The sequence below is a fragment of the Euleptes europaea genome, chromosome 18 (genome assembly GCF_029931775.1).
Source record: "Euleptes europaea isolate rEulEur1 chromosome 18, rEulEur1.hap1, whole genome shotgun sequence".
NCBI lineage: Eukaryota > Metazoa > Chordata > Lepidosauria > Squamata > Sphaerodactylidae > Euleptes > Euleptes europaea.
In genome coordinates this window covers 3,430,019-3,448,674 of record NC_079329.1, presented here as the reverse complement: position 1 = coordinate 3,448,674, position 18,656 = coordinate 3,430,019, and the positions used below count along the sequence as shown (strand labels likewise).

The 18,656-nt window shown below is 50.5% G+C and overlaps 1 protein-coding gene across 1 annotated transcript; it reads left to right on the top strand.

Moving 5' to 3' along the window:
- The first annotated feature begins 422 nt into the window (after positions 1-422).
- Positions 423-13,911, top strand: CPNE6 (copine 6). The gene is made up of 15 exons (XM_056863288.1): positions 423-572; positions 664-852; positions 2,362-2,436; positions 2,877-2,960; positions 3,931-4,020; positions 4,728-4,826; positions 7,083-7,169; positions 7,785-7,844; positions 8,857-8,990; positions 9,105-9,159; positions 9,261-9,312; positions 10,653-10,786; positions 11,393-11,626; positions 12,349-12,520; positions 13,877-13,911. The coding sequence occupies exons 1-14, from the start codon at positions 423-425 to the stop codon at positions 12,469-12,471; spliced, it is 1,566 nt and encodes a 521-aa protein (XP_056719266.1). The 3' UTR covers positions 12,472-12,520; positions 13,877-13,911.
- Positions 13,912-18,656: the final 4,745 nt, after the last annotated feature.

The following is an 18,656-nucleotide window of genomic DNA, read 5'->3' as shown; positions in this document are numbered from 1 at the left end:
CCCCTCCCCACAACAGACACCCTGTGAAGTAGGTGGGGATGAGAGCGTGTGACTAGCCCAAGGTCACCCAGCTGGCTTCATGTGGAGGAGTGGGGAAACCAACCTGGTTCACCAGATTAGAGTCCGCCGCTCTTGTGGAGGAGTGGGGAATCAAACCCGGTTCCCCAGATCAGAGTCCACCGCTCCAAACCACCGCTCTTAACCACTACACCACGCTGGCTCTCAGGAGCTCACCTGACCCCACCCACTTTCTAAAAATACTTGGCAGGCACCAGAAAGGTTGTTAGCAGATGCCGTGGCACCACGTTGGCACCAAGCGCCCTCAGAAATCTACAAGCATCCTAATGCAGAACGCCTGCCTGTAGATGGGGCTTTTTCTTCCCGTGATTTCCGACTTTGACTTTCCTCAGGCGACGGACACCATGTCAGAAGGGGTCGACTCCCAGCCGGTGGCCCTGGGCGCTTCCCGGGTGGAGCTCCGCGTCTCCTGCTGGAGCCTCCTGATGCGTGAGGCCGTCAAGCCCGACCCCTGCGTGATGCTCCAGCTGTTCAGCGACGGGCAATGGAACGAGGTACCAGCTCCAATCCCCCCTCCTGGCCGGGAGGGATCCGCACCCGCCTCTCGGCCTCCTGACCGCCGGGCCCATGTCTGTCTCTCCCCAGGTGGGGCGCTCCGAGGTTCTCCGTGGCTCCCAGAACCCCGTCTTCGATCATGTCTTCGCGCTGGACTATTTTTTTGAAGAGATGCAGGTCTTGCGGTTCGAAGTGTTCGATGCCGGTGGGGACGGCGCCGAGGACAGAGGGTCGGAGGTGGGGCCCCTGCTAGGGGCAGTCGAATGCTCTTTGGGGCAGGTAAGGCCGGTTCTGCCCCCCGCTCTGATAGATGTGGGTGCTCTCTGCTTACTTGGGGGGGGGGGAAGCCACATTCAGGAGCAGTGCTGGATGACAGTAGTATCGTGGGCAGGAGGGGGACCGCCTCACTGGCTCAGCCCCACAGGCCAGTCTGTCCGTCCATCACATTTTCTGGAGGGGGGCAGAAATAATTCCTTCCTTCCTTGCTTCCTTCCCTCTCTCCCTCCCTCCCTCCCTCTTTCCTTCCCTTCCCTTCCTCCCTTCCTTCCGTCCTTCTTCTGTCCTTCTTCCTTCTCTCCTTCCCTCTCTCCTTCCCTCCTTCCCTTCCCTTCTCTTCCCCTGGCCTATGATTAATTCCCTCTTTTTCTTTATCCCTGCGGCTCAACCACCACCAACTCCCCAGATCGTCTCCCAGACCAAAGTCACCAAACAACTGGCTCTGGCGAATGGAGATCCTGCGGAGAACTCAACCATCACGGTACCGGAATCCTGTTGGGTTGGGAGGTGCAGAGTGGAGAATGGTGGTGCCTCTTAAGGGGCCCGGCGGGCCAAGGAGAAAACCAAGGGGCGGGCCTGTGGAAAGAGGGGAAAGAAGCTGGCCCTAGGAGCCCAGGGGCAGGAGGAAGAAAGAGCTGGGGGTGGCATAGGGGTATGTGAAAAGGGATGTTCTTAGAACAAAGGAGCAACCTGGCTTCCTGGCACCTTTGATTTTAGTGTCTGGGCCTTGGCATTTGCAAACCACAAGATTGTGTCTAAGCATGTGCAGAGTGCAACTGACTAACCAGGATCCCCTGGCACAGATGACTGGGGTTACGGGGGCAGGGCGTCACACCTGGCTTATGTTTTTATAACACCGACGCATAGGGTTGCCAACCTCCAGGTAGTAGCTGGAGATCTCCCGCTATTACAACTGATCTCCAGCCGATAGAACCCAGTTCCCCTGGAGAAAATGGCCACTTTGGCAATTGGACTGTATGGCATTGAAGTCCCTCCCCTCCCGAAACCACGCCCTCCTCAGGCTCCACTCCCCAAATCTCCAGGTATTTCCCAACCTGGAGCTGGCAAACCTTTCAGGTTTGTTGTGATTTCTGTCCCTTGAACCTTCAGGGAGTGATAGGTTTAAAATGCTATTAACGTCATTCTCCTAATATTAATAATATTATTACAATAGAAACATTTAACTAACAGTGCTTTTAGAAGTATTGTTGAAAACCCTGCCCTTTTTTAGAGCAGCGTTTTAGCTGCACAGCGGTCCTGCGAAGCAGGCTAGCCTGTGAGAAGCAGCTTTCCGCTTCGGGCCAAGCGGGGATTTGAAACGGGGCGTCCCCCAGTTGGGCCACGTGGCAGCTTTTCCTCCCCCTGATAATGCTGCCCCCTGGCATTGAGCATGTCGATCCTCTTCATTAAGTGTTTGTGGGGTGGGAAGATTTCCTTCTTCTTCGTCTCAGATGTATGGTATGAACCTGGGGGCGTATTTATCCATCCGCCTGGGCTGTTTTCTCTCACCAGATCGAAGCGGAGGAAGTCTCCCGAACCAACGAGTTTGTGCAGTTGGAATTTCATGGCCAGGAACTGGATGACAAGGTGGGCACAGACAGGAACGGTGGCACCCCCAGACACCACCGAGTGTCAAGTGGAGGAGCGGGCAATCAAACCCGGTTCTCCAGATCAGACTCCTCCTCTCCAAACCTCCGCTCTTAACCACTACACCACGCTGGCAGAAGATCTACTGGGCAGGAGCCCACCTGGCCCCACCCACTTTTGAAAAATATTTGGCGGGCTCCAGGAAAGGTGTTGGGCGCCATAGTGCCCCTAGGTACCATGCTGGGGATCTCTGGTCTAGATATTCTCAGGTGGTCTTGAGTGGTGTTAGCTGGTTACCAGGGTGTTTTCCAGGGATCCCTTGTCTAAAGGAAAGATCCCATTTCTCCCTTCCATAGCAATCCCCATATTAGGGAACAGGCTATATATGTTGTACTGCAGCGCTCTCGCTTCTGCTTGAACCATTTCCTCCTCCCGCGTAGGATTTCTTCAGCAAGTCTGACCCGTTCCTGGAGATCTACAAGGTGAACAGCAATAACATGGAGCAGCTAGTATGGAAAACGGAGGTGAGAACAACGTTTTGCGCTGCCCAATAGCTTTGAGGGACTGGACAAAGCAGGAGTTCTCTGAGCAGGGAGAGAGTTTGAGGGAGATGCTGAAGCAAAGGGGGTGAGAAGACCAGGCAAAGAAATGGGGTGGGGTGGGGTTAGAATTCTTGGGCTGACTCTTCACCCCCGATTTGCTTCTCTGGAGGTCTGCTCAAAGCAGTTTGTAAAAGTGAAAAAAAAAGCTCGTTAATTAAGTGCCCACGCTTAAATAAATACAGGCATTGCAAACCGACAAAGGAGTCCAGGTCTGGAATTTCTATTTTTTATCCGATCTGTTGGGGAGAGGAAGGAGCTGGCATCCAGCAAAATTTCCACCCGAGGCCCTTCCTCTTTCGGTTAGCTGCGTTTGGGCAGGTGTTGTTCACTTCCCTGGGCTTTGCAAGGGGTGGAAGGGGGTCGAAATATTTTTAAAAGCAATTAAAACGTCAAGTAGGTGTAGGGATCTCGAAGGTCAGGAGTTTGAATGGTGGGTGGTGGAGCACCTGGAGATTCCCCAGAATTACAGCTCATCTCCACACTACCGGTAGGCCTATTAAATTAGGTGCTATTAGGTGCTGTGGAACACAGGCAGGAAAATGCTGCTGCCGTCGTCTTATTTGTGGGCTTCCTAGAGGCAGCTGGTTGGCCACTGTGTGAACAGACTGCTGGACTTGATGGGCCTGGGTCTGATCCAGCAGGGCTTTTTCTTTTGTTCAGTTTCCCTGGAGAAAATGGGTGCGTTGGAGGGTGGACTCTACAGCATTGTACCCCTCTGAGGTCCCTGTCCTCCCCAGGCTCCTTCCCCAACTCTCCAGGAGTTTCCCAACCTAGATCTGGCAACCCTACCCCCATCCCCCGCCGGTGGCCAGGGGGAACCGGTGAACCTTACCACCTTGCCTTCTGGATCAGTCCTGTGGCTGACGTTTTGTGTGTCTTTTTCTCTTGCCAGGTAGTGAAGAACAACCTGAGCCCACGGTGGGAGCCCTTCCGCGTCTCTCTGCAGTCTTTGTGCAGCTGCGACCCAGAGAAGACTATCAGGGTGAGCTCTGGGGAGGGGCCGTGGCTCGGTGTGTAAAAAAAACCCCACCCAAACAAGATCAAGCTGCATCAGTATTATTTATTTATTTCTTTATTTATTTAAAACATTTATGAGCTGCCTTTCTTCCTTACAGAGCTCCAGGCAGCTTACGATATAAATAAAATACATAAGAGTATATGAAAATACATTTAAGATTACAGCTGAGGACTGCTTTAATCAAATGCAGTCAAAAATAAAATCAAATGCCATCTTCAGATGCATCCTAAAGATGGAAAGAAAGTGAGGGGGCCAGGCACACCTCCCTGGGGAAGCTGTTCCACAATTGTGGGGCTGCCACTGAAAAGGCCCGGTCTCATGTACCCAGTAAACAGTACCTTTATTGGCCAAGATCCTAAAGGAGGAAGAAGGAAGGAGGGGAGCCCACATTTAATTGTTATTATGTACCCACCAAACGAGCTTCACTGATTGATGGGGCACTCAGGAGGGCCTATCCCTGTGATCTTAATTCCCAGGCAGGAATATATGAGAGAAGAAGGAAGGTCCAGATGTAAAAGATGTACGTCCATTGATTTCAACCAAGCACAGTCTGCTTGGGTTGCACCCATGGCTGATTTTGGAGGGCTGTAGGAGTGGGCCGAGCCAGGGACCTGTCTCCAGCCGGGGGCATTTCTCCCCCCAATGTCTCATTCTCCCTTTCCCCTTTCCAGTGTGTTATTTATGATCACGACTCCAGCGGGAAGCATGACTACATCGGTGAATTCAGCACCACCTTCCAGGAGATGCTCCAGGTTTCCTCGGGAGTAGAGGTAATGAGGTGGGAAGAGGGAGCAGGGCCAGGGCATTGTTCCCAGAAAGAAAAAAAAGCTGTGGGCATTGCAGCAGGATGACGTTACGTGGCGCTGGCCAATCAGTGCTATGCGCCCCTGACTTCTGGGTAAACAAGAATTGGGTAAAATGGAGGGGAACCACATAGGTCATTCTGAGCTTTATCCAGGGTGGGATAGAGAGAGAGAGGCCTTTTATGCATGGCTGTTTCCCTCGCCATCACCCCTCCGACAACTTCAGGTCTTTGCTTGTGAAGTGCCAGCCTGAAAGGTATTTTACCTATGGCACTCTGAGGATGCCCCTGTATATATAAACAGGGTGCAAGCATCTTCAGAAACCCCTCCTTTCCTCCGTTTCTCTGCCTGCTTGTTATCCAACACGTCAGCATAAGCACATACACACACTAACAGCCGTAATGTTGCAAAGTAGGGAGACATTCGCTCCTGGTTCAATCCAGAATCACTTGTCCAGTGTTCGCTAGGATCACGCCATGAGAACTGTACTAATGTATCGAATGGAAATGCACTGTATAAAGCTAATGCCCACAGAACGGGCAGTGTGATTTTCTCTTTTCGTTCTTGGGTAGAGAGAGAGAGAGAGGGCTTTTTCTCTCTCGAACCTTGGGCTGGTGGAGTCTTGATCCCAGCTTTGTACTGTTTAATTTTGTACTATTAAATAGTAAGCTGTAAAAAGAATTCCTGATCTCCAGTGCGCTATCTCTTTATCAGATCTATTTAGATAGCGTTTTTCTAGGCACAACACTTGGACTAGGCATGCCGTTTTCAACCATCTGAGGTCACCCTCGCTCTCCCTCTGCGTTTCCACGTGTTTTGCCTGGTTTGCAGAGAGTGGACAGGGAGAAGTTTTTCTCTCTCTCCCATAATACCAGAACACGGGGTCATCTGCTAAAGCTGGAGAGCGAGAGATTCAAAATAGATAAAAGGAAATATTTTTTCACACAACGCATAGTTAAATGGTGGAACTCCCTGCCCCAGGATGTGGTGATGGCTGCCAGCTTGGAGGGCTGTAAGAGGGGAGTGGACATATTCATGGAGGAGAGGGCTATCCTTGGCTGCTAGTCAAAATGGCTACTGGTCATGATGCATACCTATTCTCTCCAGGATCAGAGGAGCAGGCCTATTATCTTAGGTGCTGGGGAACACAGGCAGGATGGTGCTGCTGCACTCGTCTTGTTTGTGGCTTCCTAGAGGCACCTGGTTGGCCACTGTGTGATCAGACGGCTGGACTTGACGGGCCTGGGTCTGATCCAGCAGGGCCTTTCTTAGGTTCTTATGTTCTTAATAAAACTGGTCCCTAAAAATGTGGGCAAAACGTGCAAAAATGAGCGGGGAGAGCGAGGCGACCTCTGACGGTCGGAAACGGCTTGCATAATCCAAAGACCTGAAGTCGGCAGAGGTGATGGGGAGGGAAACAGCCTTGCGCAAAAGGCCAGAGGCTCTCCCTCACAACTGCAAATCCTTTTTTTTTTTTTTTGAATTTATAAAAAATTTAGGGTACAGAAAAGAAGAGAGGATAAGGGGAAAGTGGTCAAATGTCACAAAATTTGCATTTCCGAGCCATTCCAGAGATAAAAAACAATAACGAATATAAAGAGAGAGCAAAAGAAACAAGATTAAAGTATGTTATGTTTAACTAAAAACAGATCTTGAGCTAAAATCTAAGTTATATCATACTCATTAATGGTCTTTCATGTTCTTGAAAACTTATAGTGATGGCTTCCTTTTGAGTAAACATTCCTTACTCTGGTACATTGAAAATAATCTTGCTACAGTTTTCATCTACTAGTCTAAAAAGTATTTATTTACTGTATACATAATGATTGTAAACCGGGTGAGCCTTACATTCAATACTTCATTAAATATGGTTACTTCCCGTTTCATCTACAATTATAGGAAAAAATTTACTTGTTTGTGTAGTCGTCATACAAGGGTTGCAATTTCAGTTCAAATTCTTCTACTGGCTTTTGGTTCACCAATTGCGTTAACCTGGCCATCAAAGCGAAATCCAAACGTTTAGCAATCCATTCTGCAACTCCTATTAATTTTTCAGAAAGTGATGTGGGGGGGGGGGAAATGGTATGTTTCGAATGCAGTGATCGTTCTTGCTGATCAGCCCCCAATATCTCTACAGTATCACCCAATATCTCTACGTAAGGGCTGCCAACCACTTTTCTTCTGGGCCTTCTCAGTGACCAGAGCTCCGTTTTTTCTCGGCAGGTCAAATGGGCCTGCATCAACCACAAGTATCTCGAGAAGAAGAAGAATTACAAAAACTCAGGGCACATCGTCCTCACTCAGTGCAAGGTGAGCTGCGGCGGAGGAGAGGCTGGGCCGCTGCAGAGGGGTCGGAGCCGTCTTGGGGCCAACCTGGACAAGAGGCTGGAGACCCACCATTGGGACCTCACATGACAGTGGCGGAGGGGGGGGGGCCCAGAGATTGGGATTGGGACCATGGCACGCACGCAGGTGCCCGTTACGTCTTCTCCTTACACCTTTGTTCTGGTGTAAAATGACCTCTGCCCTGACCTGGTTGGCCCAGGCTTGCCTGATCTCTGTCGGAAGAACCCATTTAAATTTGGTTCTCATAGGTTATCCGGGCTGTGTAACCATGGTCTTGGTATTTTCTTTCCTGATGTTTCGCCAGCAGCTGTTGCCGGCCACCGTTGCTGGTGAAACGTCAGGAAAGAAAATACCAAGACCACGGTTACACAGCCCGGATAACCTACGAGAACCAATGAACTCTGACCGTGAAAGCATTCAACAATATTTTGAACCCATTTAAAAGTTGCCCAGACTCTTGAAATATATAACTGTCAAATTCTCTGACATATGGGGCTGGCCGTGGTGTGCAGGTGATGCATTCTTTTAAAGAAAGGAAGAAAAGGAACTGAAAGCGGATTTCCATTTTTTCCTGCGCAGATGGAGAAAGTCCACACTTTCCTGGATTATATTATGGGTGGCCTGCAGATCTCCTTCACGGTAATAAAGTTTGGGGGGGACTAAGACAAAACCCATCCTCCAATAAAAAGGGGATGTTCAGGGGATATATGTGCTGGGAGGGGAAGAATGGAACAAGCATAGTTAAATTGTGGAACTCCCTGCCCCAGGATGTGGTGATGGCTTCCAGCTTGGAGGGCTTTAAGAAGGGAGTGGACATGTTCATGGAGAAGAGGGGTATTCATGGCTATTAGTTAGAATGGATACTAGTCATGCTGCATACCTATTCTCTCTAGTATGAGGAGCATGCCTATTATTTTGGGTGCGGTGGAACACAGGCAGGATGGTGCTGCTGCAGTCGTCTTGTTTGTGGCTTCCTAGAGGCACCCGGTTGGCCACTGTGTGAACAGACTGCTGGATCTGATGGACCTTGGTCTGATCCAGCAGGGCCTTTCTTATGGATACTGGTCATGATGCATACTTGTTCTCTCCAGGATCAGAGGAGCATGCCTATTATCTTAGGTGCTGTGAAACACAGGCAAGATGCTGCTGCTGCCGTCGTCTTGCTTGTGGGCTTCCTGGAGGCACCTGGTTGGCCACTGTGTGAACAGACTGTTGGACTTGATGGGCCTGGGTCTGATCCAGCAGGGCTTCTCTTATGTTCTTAAGCCAGTCCCATTTATTCCAGGGGTCCCAAACCTTTTTGAGCCTGTGGCCACCTTTGCAATTCTGACTCAGTACGGTGGGCCCAGCTGCAAAATGGCTGCCTTGGGGGGAGGAGTCAGCCACAAAATGGCTGCCTCAGCATACCTTCAGCCACATAGTGAAGATCCTTTTGCTCTGGTGGCCAGCTCTTGCCGGAGCAAAGTTTTAAAAAATCTGCACGGGCCATCAAATCTCCAGAGGCCAATCAGAAGCCTTGCTGGGCAGAAGCCTCACCTGGCCCTTCCTACTTTCTAAAAACACTTGGAGGGTGCCAGGAAAGGTGGTGGCAGAGCCATGGGCACCACGCTGAGGATGCCTGGTTTATCCTTTTGCGCTCTTGCTTGCCCAGGTGGCCATCGACTTTACGGCATCCAACGGGGATCCACGCAGCGAACACTCCCTTCACTTCATCAACCCCAAGGAACCCAACGAGTACTTGAAGACCTTGTCTTCGGTGGGCGAGATCTGCCAGGACTATGACAGGTAGCTGCTGGAGCCGTTTCCGCATGGGACCCATGGAAGGGCTCCACACCCACACCCACACAGACCGCCGGTAACACGAGCTGATTTCGTCATGACCTCGTTTCTCTCTTTCAGCGACAAGCGCTTCCCGGCCTTCGGTTTTGGCGCACGGGCTCCTCCAGACTTCGAGGTAAGCCCTGTGGGTTTCTGAGACCAGATTAATCAGGATTGGGGACTAATCTCTCTGCTCCATCATTTCCTCTAATTCAAGATTCTTTGGTTCTTCTATAGGTGTCTCACGATTTCGCTATCAACTTTGAACCGGAGAATCCAGAATGTGAAAGTAGGAATCTCTGACCTGTATAGAAAAGATTTCTGGGTAGCGGAGCAATCCTTTCTCCCCAGAGACTGGGTTTTTTTCCTCTTTAGATTCTAAACAAGGGGACAGCTAGATTCGATTCCAGTAGTATCTTATAGACCAGTGGTTCCCAACCTTTTTTTGGCCAGGGACCACTAGGACTTTTTTGTTCGGAGCAGGGACCCCAAGGTTCAAAATAAAAATTCAGAGAATTTGAAAATAAACTTTAATCATAACTGTTAGTTAAACATTAAACTTAGAATAATATTTGAATATATATATTTTTATAATAGAGAACTTTTAATTGAAAATATTAATTTATTATGGGTTTAGAACTTTGTTTTGCGGACCTTAATTTAGTTCTCGTGGACCCCTGGGGGTCCATGGACCCCTGGTTGGGAACCAGTGTTATAGACGGACAAAGTTTCTTTTCGTCAGAGCTTTGACTCTCAAAAGCGCATACCCCAAAAATCGGTCTCTAAGGTTCTACTGGACTCAAATATAGTTCTTTTACTGCAGACCAACATAGACACTCTCTTAAATGAAACAAGGGGAGAAAATTTAGGGGGAGGGGGGTTGCAATAAGGATGGGGAGACACCGAGGTCCAAAGACGTTTGTGAGTAAAATCTTGCATTACCCAGACCTTGTGCATATGGGAAATATAGATTAAGAGAGATTGTCAGGAACGTAACAGATCCTGAGATCAGTTTTTCCTATGACCGGTTCACACAAATCATCTTATTGAACTGGGAATAGAAGCCAACAGCCAGCATGAAGTTGTGGTCAGAGTGTCGGACTAAGGTTTCAGAGACCCAGGCTCACATCGCCACTTAACCATGAAACTACCTGAGCAAGTCAGTCAGTCTCAGATCTAAACGACCTTACAGGACTGTTTTGAGGATAAAATGGGGAAGACAGAATCACTTCCGGAGCTCTGAGTTTCTCCGCTGGAGAAACGGACAAGATAAAAATGTGCACGATAAAGAGATAAGACAGTAATATCCTGCCTTGAACCACAAGGAAAGGTGGGATATAAATGTTTCAATCGATCAATAAGAGTCCCAGCTAATGCATTTTCCTATCTGCCGTTCGCCTTGGCCGTCAGAGAACAATAGAGTTTTAAGTTGACTGTTTTTTAATTGGCAGGGATCTTGTGTTATATAACGGTTGTAATTCAACATTCTCATTATGGTAACTTCATGAAGGATGGGTGGGGAATGTCAGGCTAAATTCCACCTGTTATGAAGCTCTCAAAGTCACAGGAACAATTATCCTGCCTTCACTAGGGTTCAGACCAGGGACTTTTCCCACCTTCTCCCCACAGGGATCACAGGCGTGATCGAGGCCTACAAGCGCTGCCTGCCCCAGATTCAGCTGTACGGCCCAACCAACGTCGCCCCCATCATCAATAAGGTGGCCGCTCTGGCAGCCGAGGAAGAGAAAACCGGGTTGCCCACGGTACGATGGGACAAACTTGTGGGATCTTGGGAGGAATTTTGGGGGGGGGGACTTGCTCTGGACCCCGAAGTCATGAGAGGCAGGGGACAGACCGGAGGCAGAGAACATCTCAGGTGTAGTGTGGTGTAGTGGTTAAGAGCGGTGGTTTGGAGCGGTGGACTCTGATCTGGAGAACCGGGTTTGATTCCCCACTCCTCCACGTGATCGGCGGAGGCTAATCTGGTGGACTGGATTTGTTTCCCCACTCCTCTACCTGAAGCCAGCTGGGTGACCTTGGGCTAGTCACAGCTCTATCAGCCCCACCTACCTCACAGGGTGTCTGTTGTGGGGAGGGGAAGGAAAGGCGATTGTAAGCCGGTTTGAATCTTCCTTAAGTGGCAGAGAAAGTCAGCATATAAAAACCAACTCCTCCTCTCCTTCTCCTTCTCCTTCTCCTTCTCCTTCTCCTCCTCCTTCTCCTTCTCCTTCTCCTTCTCCTTCTCCTTCTCCTTCTCCTCCTCCTCCTCCTCCTCTTCTTCTCCTTCTCCTTCTCCTTCCCCTTCCCCTTCCCCTTCTTCTCTGATTTTTATCCCCCTCCTTGTCGCCGCCAACTCTTCCGCCCCGCAGAAGTACCGCGTGTTGCTGATCCTCACCGACGGGGTGGTGAGCGACATGCCCGAGGCGTGCGATGCAGTCGTTCGGGCCTCCCGGCTGCCCCTCTCCATCATCATCGTTGGCATCGGGAATGCCGACTTCTCGGACATGCGGGAGCTGAACGGGGACCGCGGGATGCTGGAGTCAGACGAAGGCCGGGCCGTCCGCGACATTGTCCAGTTCGTGCCCGTCCGGGAATTCAAGAAGGTGAGAGACAAAATTGAGAAATGGCAAGATAAAATGGCAGAATATGTAGTGATGGTTAGATTATCCAATTTGGTCAACGGTAGAAGGATGGAAGAATTTCAGAAGAAATGTGGACTCTCTATTTTGAATATATGAAGTAGAAGTTAGAATTCAGCAAAGAAGGGTGGAAATACAGTAATAATTTAGCAAAGAAGGGTGGAGATGTGGTAATAAATATAAGAATAATAATATCGAGGAAGCAGAAATATTGTGTTTAGGTAACAGTTAAGTCTCCTGTAGCAGATGAAAAACAAAAGTGAAGCATAGATTGCAAAACAAGAATTGTATTATTAAATATTAAGTATAGTTTTTATAGCCAGCTTGGAAAGTAGTGAAAATATGGATATATTGGATATAAGTAGACCTTCGATTAAATGAATCTTTAGATTGACACGAGTACTAATGTAAAATGAACTCCCTGAAAGACTGCTTACATTGTATGGTTGGATAGGTATGTGTGTATGTTTGTTCGTAAGTTTTTGAAAATTTTAAATTACAATTTTTTTAAAAAAAGAAGAAGGTGAGAGACGCTCCCTCTTGGCTACCCCCTAGGTTGTGCCTAGATTTGCTGAGAACCACCATGGGCCCCTGGGGAAAAACTGTTCTCCTCTGGGTCCTCCATTGGGTGCCCGTTTGCCCCTCTACTCCCCCCCCTTCTGATGCATCTTTTCCCCCTCTTCCAGGCTCCCCCCAACGCTCTGGCCAAGTACGTTCTGGCCGAGGTCCCCAAGCAGGTGGTGGAGTATTATGGAAGCAAAGGCATCGCGCCCGGGACGCAGAAGCCACCCTCCTCACTGCCCCAATGAGACCCACGTTCCCCTCTCCCTACGGGCATGGCCTGTCCACCACCTGAATGTGAGTGTTGGGACCGGGGCCAAGCGGGAAGGTAGGTCTGAAAGGGAAGGTCGGGGGGCTCGATCAGTCGAGGGACGAAGGGTCAAACCGGTGAAATATGATAGGGACAGGACCGAGCAGGGTCTGAGTGGTTCTATGTCGACTGCTGAGGCTCATGTACAAATTTCCACTTGACCCACAAAGCTCACCAGACAGCTTTGGGACAGCTGGACCAACCTTGCAGGGTCGTTGTGGCGGGGAAAGGGGCTCATGGCCCCATGAGGTCCTTGAAGAAGAAGAAGAAGAGTTGGTTTTTATATGCTGATTTTCTCTACCAGTTAAGGGAGACTCAAACCGGCTTACAATCACCTTCCCTTCCCCTCCCCACAACAGACACCCTGTGAGGTAGGTGGGGCTCAGAGAGCTCTAAGAGAGCTGTGACTAGCCCAAGGTCACCCAGCTGGCTTCGTGTGTAGGAGTGGGGAAACAAATCCAGTTCAGCAGATTAGCCTCCGCCGCTCATGAGGAGGAGCGGGGAATCAAACCCAGTTCTCCAGATCAGACTCCACCTCTCCAACCACCACTCTTAACCACTGCACCATGCTGGCTTTGAAGACAAAGCAAAATTTCAGTGTTGAAAGAAGAGCGCGTTCTGGACAGTAAGAGCCAACAGAGAGAAACTATTCATTGATATTATGATTAGTGTAATGGTGGATAGATCCTCAAATGGCCACGAGGGCCATACGGTTAAGAATAGACTCTCTTTTCGCAGACGCTGCTGTAGGTGGATAAAGGAAGGGTGTATGTGAGGCTGGTGACAGAGAAGCATGGTGAAAAGAGGGATGCAGGGGAGCCAGGAAATGCATGTGATGGGAGAGGAGGGGCGTTTATGATTGTGGGGGCAGTGAGGAAGGAAGGGGGTGACAGGCTGGGGTACATGGTGTGGTGGTTAAGAGTGGTGGTTTGGAGCGGTGGACTCTGATCTGGAGAACCAGGTTTGATTCCCCACTCCTCCACATGAGTGGCGGAGGCTAATCTGGTTGGTTTCCCCACTCCTCCACACGAAGCCAGCTGGGTGACCTTGAGCTAGTCACAGTTCTGTTGAGAGCTCTCTCATCCCCTCCTACCTCACAGGGTGTCTGTTGTGGGGAGGGGAAGGGAAGGTGATTGTAAGCTGGTTTGAGTCTCCCTTAAGTGGTAGAGGAAGTTGGCATATAAAAACCAACTCTTCTTCTTCTACGTGGGAGATAGTGGCGGTCGAAGCTCTGTCTTGACCAGGGCCAAGTGGATAGCTCACAAAAGCGAGTCAAGCCACAGACTTTGTACAATCAAGAGTCATTTCCTTCTGTATCTCTCTCTCTCTCTTTCTCTGCTCAGGTGCCTGTCTTCTCTTTCCCCTCACCTCTGCCTGTCTTCCGGCCCTTGGTCCCTTAGGGAATGCCCCCTTCCACCTCTTCCGGTGGGGAAGAAAGAGAGAAAAGGGAGCACCTCTGCTCCGGCCTCCCCGGCCTTCACCCACGACTCAGGATGGCAGCTGGAACCGTACCCCGCCCAGATGTTGCCAGCTGTTTCCCCTCTTCCCTCCTTCACTGATTCCCCTCTCCGTCAGATAGCCCGCAACGGTGAATCCTCTTTCCTTTAATAAACCTCCTCTCTTGAACACGGCTTTTCTTCAGCCTGAGCTTTCATTCTTCTGCCTGTCATATCTCCGAAGGTCAGAAATCAGAGACAACATATGCTTTTGTCTGTTTGTTTTTTAAACAATCATTTCAGGATTTAGTTGTAGGGACAATGCCAAGGCTCATCTTCAAAAGCGGGTGAGGCCCTGAAAAAGAAAAGAATGTTTCTGAACATGCGCAGAGTGCCTTAATGGCCCATTGGGGGTCCTCAGAAGAGACGGTGGGTTTCAGGCAGGCGGGAGCTCTAGTGTGTGCCATTCTCCAAGTTTGCCCTTGAATGACGGTGCCTGGAATATCTGTCTGGGAGACAGGCAGAGGTTCAACAGGACCATCCCGTTCTGGTCTAGGACCACATCGAACCACTCATTCATTAAACAGGCACAGCCTTTCTGAGCATAGAGGCCCAGATCCGGGCCCGCTTTGCCTGTTGAACTTCCTCCTGTTTCATGGCTGTTGAAGGCACTGCAGCCCTGCCCTGCAAATGTGCAGGCAACCCTCCTGGCTCTCTACCCCGCGAAAAATTCAACGCTGGGATAGGCTCTTGCATCTTCTCATGCTCTGTTTCCTGCCTGCCAGAAGGCATTTACGGCTGCCTTTTCTCGCTTCCTCCCAGGGGAGCCGGGATGGAGAATGCATTAAAAGATTAGTGCAGGAACGGATGGGTGATGGTGGTGGAATCACTTCCTGCATTTTCCTTTCTGGTGAGCCCCCCCCCCCCCCGCACTTAATAAGTAGCAACTCTTTGCAAAGTCAGGCACATCAGTGATTTCATTTACTTATTATTTATTCAGCAGTCCCGGCTGTGTCTGTCGCTCCCAGGGCTGGGTCTTTTCCTGCGGGACAAGAACAGTCACGCAGTGATGAAAAGTGGTGATTGCACAGTCTCTGTCTCTTAATCATAGCCAGGGCTGCTTTTGAGATTGGATGGCGGTAGTAACCATTGACTGTGGGCAAGGGTAGGAGCAAGGATTTAGCCCCCCAACTAGGATTGCCAGCCTCTAGGTGGGGCCTGGAGACCTCCTGTAATTCCAACTGACCTCCAGACTGCAGAGATCAGTTCCCCTGGAGAAAAGGGCTGCAATGGAGGGCGGACTCTATGGCTTTATACCCTGTGGAAGTCCCTCCCCTCCCCAAACCCCACTCTCCCCAGGCTCCACCCCCCCCAAATCTCCAGGATTCTCCCAACCTGGAGAATGGCTGCCCTGCCCCCCAACTTGTTTTTCAGCACCTGGGCTCGGTTTGTGCAGCTGGCCGACGTGGTGGTTGGAATGACAGAGGAGCCTCTGAGCATGTGCAGAGGGACTCCTCTTTGCAACCTGGTGGCTTCAGCCCCCGGTGGTTGATTTCTAAAACAAGTGGCTGCTGCCAGCTTGCCCTGGCAGTTGATTTCTAGGCAACGGTGCCGACGTCATCTTTTTTCTAGAGGTTTCCCGAGCCAGGTTGTGGTGTACCAACGTTTGAGGTTTGTTTCTATTGTGGTATCTCCCCTCCTCCCCACATGTTTTACTTGTGGTGGCTTTGGAAAGGTTCTTTTTGTTCTGGTGGTTAGAGTTGGTTGCTCTTTTGGCGCAAGATGACTTTGTATCTAGAAACTGTACGCGCCTTGGAAATGAAACGGGTTTTTAAATACCGTGGGTTACATTCTAGAAAACGAGGCTGCCTGGAACCCCTGCCCTGCAATCTCGGATGTTTGTGAGCCGCAGCAGCGGCTACTCAGAAGTGCTCTCTGCACATGCTCAGAGGTGCTCTTCTCTTTCTTGGACTGTGTCGTGCGCACACGAGCTGAGCAAGGAAATGTCGCCGCTTCGGGTTGCCAACCTCCAGGTACTAGCTGGAGAACTCCTGCTACTACGACTGATCTCTGGCCGATACAGATCAGTTCACCTGGAGAAAGTGGCCGCTTGGGCAATTGGACTCTATGGCATTGAAGACCCTCCCCTCCCCAAACCCACCCTCCTCAGGCTCCGCCCAAGAACCCTCCCACCGGTGGCGAAGAGGGACCCAACAACCCTATTGCCGCTCTTGCCTCAGAGCAGGTGTTCCTTGGGGTATCTGGAGCCATTTGCTCTGAGCAGCGTTTTCCTCGTGATCTAGATGGCACGGGCGAAAACCAAGGCAGGCACGCACCAGACCAAATTAACGGTTGTGCTGAGCGCGCCACCAGAAGCGGCGGCCTCAGCTAAATTGCTGTCCCCAGGCTGCAGAATAATTACCTAGGAGTTTTCCACCATCCCACTTGCTCGCCGCGTGAATTCCCTTAAATTTAGTCGCAGTTTAGCAGAGGGTATTTATCAAGTGAGCCCCCAGGGTTCTTTGGAAGCTTTTTGAGGGTTTCTGATGAGATCTGCAACGTCAGACAAGCTTCTCCGTCCACCCGTGTCCCTCTGCGATTTTCGGCCTCGGGGCAGCGTGGAGTACATTTTTCGTTCTCACAAGATGAAAATGACCCAACCGGCCCTACATTATGGGGCGGCGGCAGGGAGGGGGCGGACACTGGCTTCAGTATGCTTGGTAGTGGTGCTGCAAACCCTTCCTCTCTGCCTCACCAGACAAAGAGGTAGGGTTGCCAACCTCCAGGTGGTGGCTGGAGATCTCCCGCTATTACAACTGACTTCTAGCAGATAGAGATCAATTCCCCTGGAGAAAATGGCCACTTTGACAATTGGACTCTATGGCGTTGAAGTCCCTCCACTTCCCAAACCTCACCCTCAGGCTCCGCCCCAAAAAATCTCCAGGCATTTCCCAACCCAGAGCTGGCAACTAGGGTTGTCAGGTGCCCGCTGGTGGCGGGCAAACCCCCGGCAATTGACCCCTCTGCCCACCGACCACTTGAGGGTTGGCGGGCAAATGTGCACAGCTCATTTCCAGACAAGACAGATCAGTTCCCCTGGAGAAAATGGCAACTTCGGATGCACCCTCTGAGCTCCTTCTGCTCCCCAAACTCTGTCCTCCTAGGCTTGCCAATTGCCCGGTGGGGGTGGGCAAAAGCCCCCCAGTCCACCAGGCTGCCCACCGACTATCAGCTGGTCAGCAGGCAAAAGAGGGCCAGGCTTAGGGGGAGGTGCGCATGCGCATCTCTGACCCATGTGACATGCCGACGTCACTTCCGGGGTGCTCTAGCAATCTCTGCCAAAACTCTAACCATATTCGGCTGAATTTGCTAGAGGATCTGCATCACTTCCAGGTAAACCCCCGCAAAGCTCCCGCCCATGGAGCAGAGGGATCTTGCAACCATATGTCATCCTCAGGCACCATCCACAAATCTCCAGGAATTTCCCAAGCTCGAGTTGGCAACCGTAGTCCCAGCGGGGAAGCTATGCCTGTTAAACCACCATGAAACCGACATATGTTTGCAGCGCTGAAATACCCAAGGACGCTTTCCAGAATCCTCTGCAGCATGCAGGGAGTTGCTCGGCAGATACCATTTTTTGTGAAAAGAGCCAAAAAAAAAAACACCGGACAGTAGTTACAAGCACTATTGTGTGTGTAAAGTGCCGTCAAGTTGCAGCCAACTTATGGAGACCACTTTTGGGAGTTTTCATGGCAAGTGACTAGCAGAGCTGGTTTGCCAGTACCTTCCTCTGCACAGCAACCCTGGTATTCCTTGGTGGTCTCCCATCCAAATACTAACCAGGGCTGACCCTACTTAGCTTCTGAGATCTGACGAGATCAGGCTAGCCTGGCCCATCCAGGTCAGGGCACAAGCACTATTGCTTATACATATTTTGCTCTCCCTCGTCCCTGAGTGGCAGCAGCCTTGATGAGGTTAATTTCCTTTGGAGCCAAGCGCATGCATTAGAGGCTTAGGGCAACTCTCCACAATAACAATTTACAAATGTAATTAATTCATCGCAAGCGTAATGAATAAGTATTACAGGGACAGAGACACTTTGCTGCATATAGAGGGGAAGAGCCTGATCCGGATGTATTATTAAATGGAAATAACTGTGGGGAGGGGGCTGTGGCTCAGTGGTAGAGCATTTGCTTGGCATGCAGAAGGTCCCAGGTTCAATCCCCGGCATCTCCAGTTAAAGGGACCAGGCAGTAGGTGATGTGAAAGACCTCTGCTTGAGACCCTGGAGAGCTGCTGCCGGTCTGAGCAGACAATACTGACTTTGATGGACCAAGGGTCTGATTCAGTAGAAGGCAGCTTCGTGTGTTCATATGAGGCCCAATCTGGATCGGCGCATTGGTGCTGGGTGTGCTTTCTACCCCCCCCCCCGGTTGTTGTCCCCAAAGAAACTGAGTTGCTGTTAGCTGCCTAGTGGGAAGGGGTGTGCGTTTCACAAAGTGCCTTCCCTGTATCTGTCTTTTACCCCACTGGGGTATCAAAAAGATAAAGGGAGCATGGTCCGGGGAGAGACGGTCAGCACACACGGCCCTGATCTGAATTTGGCCTCCCCACAGGTGCTTTTCACAAAATGCATCAGAAGATGGGGTCATGATTCCCTTTAACACGCCGCCTGATTCTTCTCCCA

Coding starts and splice junctions, on each gene's coding strand:
- CPNE6 (XM_056863288.1), top strand. CDS start 423: ATGTCAGAAGGGGTCGACTCCCAGCCGGTGGCCCTGGGCGCTTCCCGG. Junction 2,961..3,930: donor AGCTAGTATGGAAAACGGAG/GTGAGAACAACG, acceptor TTCTCTTGCCAG/GTAGTGAAGAACAACCTGAG. Junction 10,787..11,392: donor AGAAAACCGGGTTGCCCACG/GTACGATGGGAC, acceptor TCCGCCCCGCAG/AAGTACCGCGTGTTGCTGAT.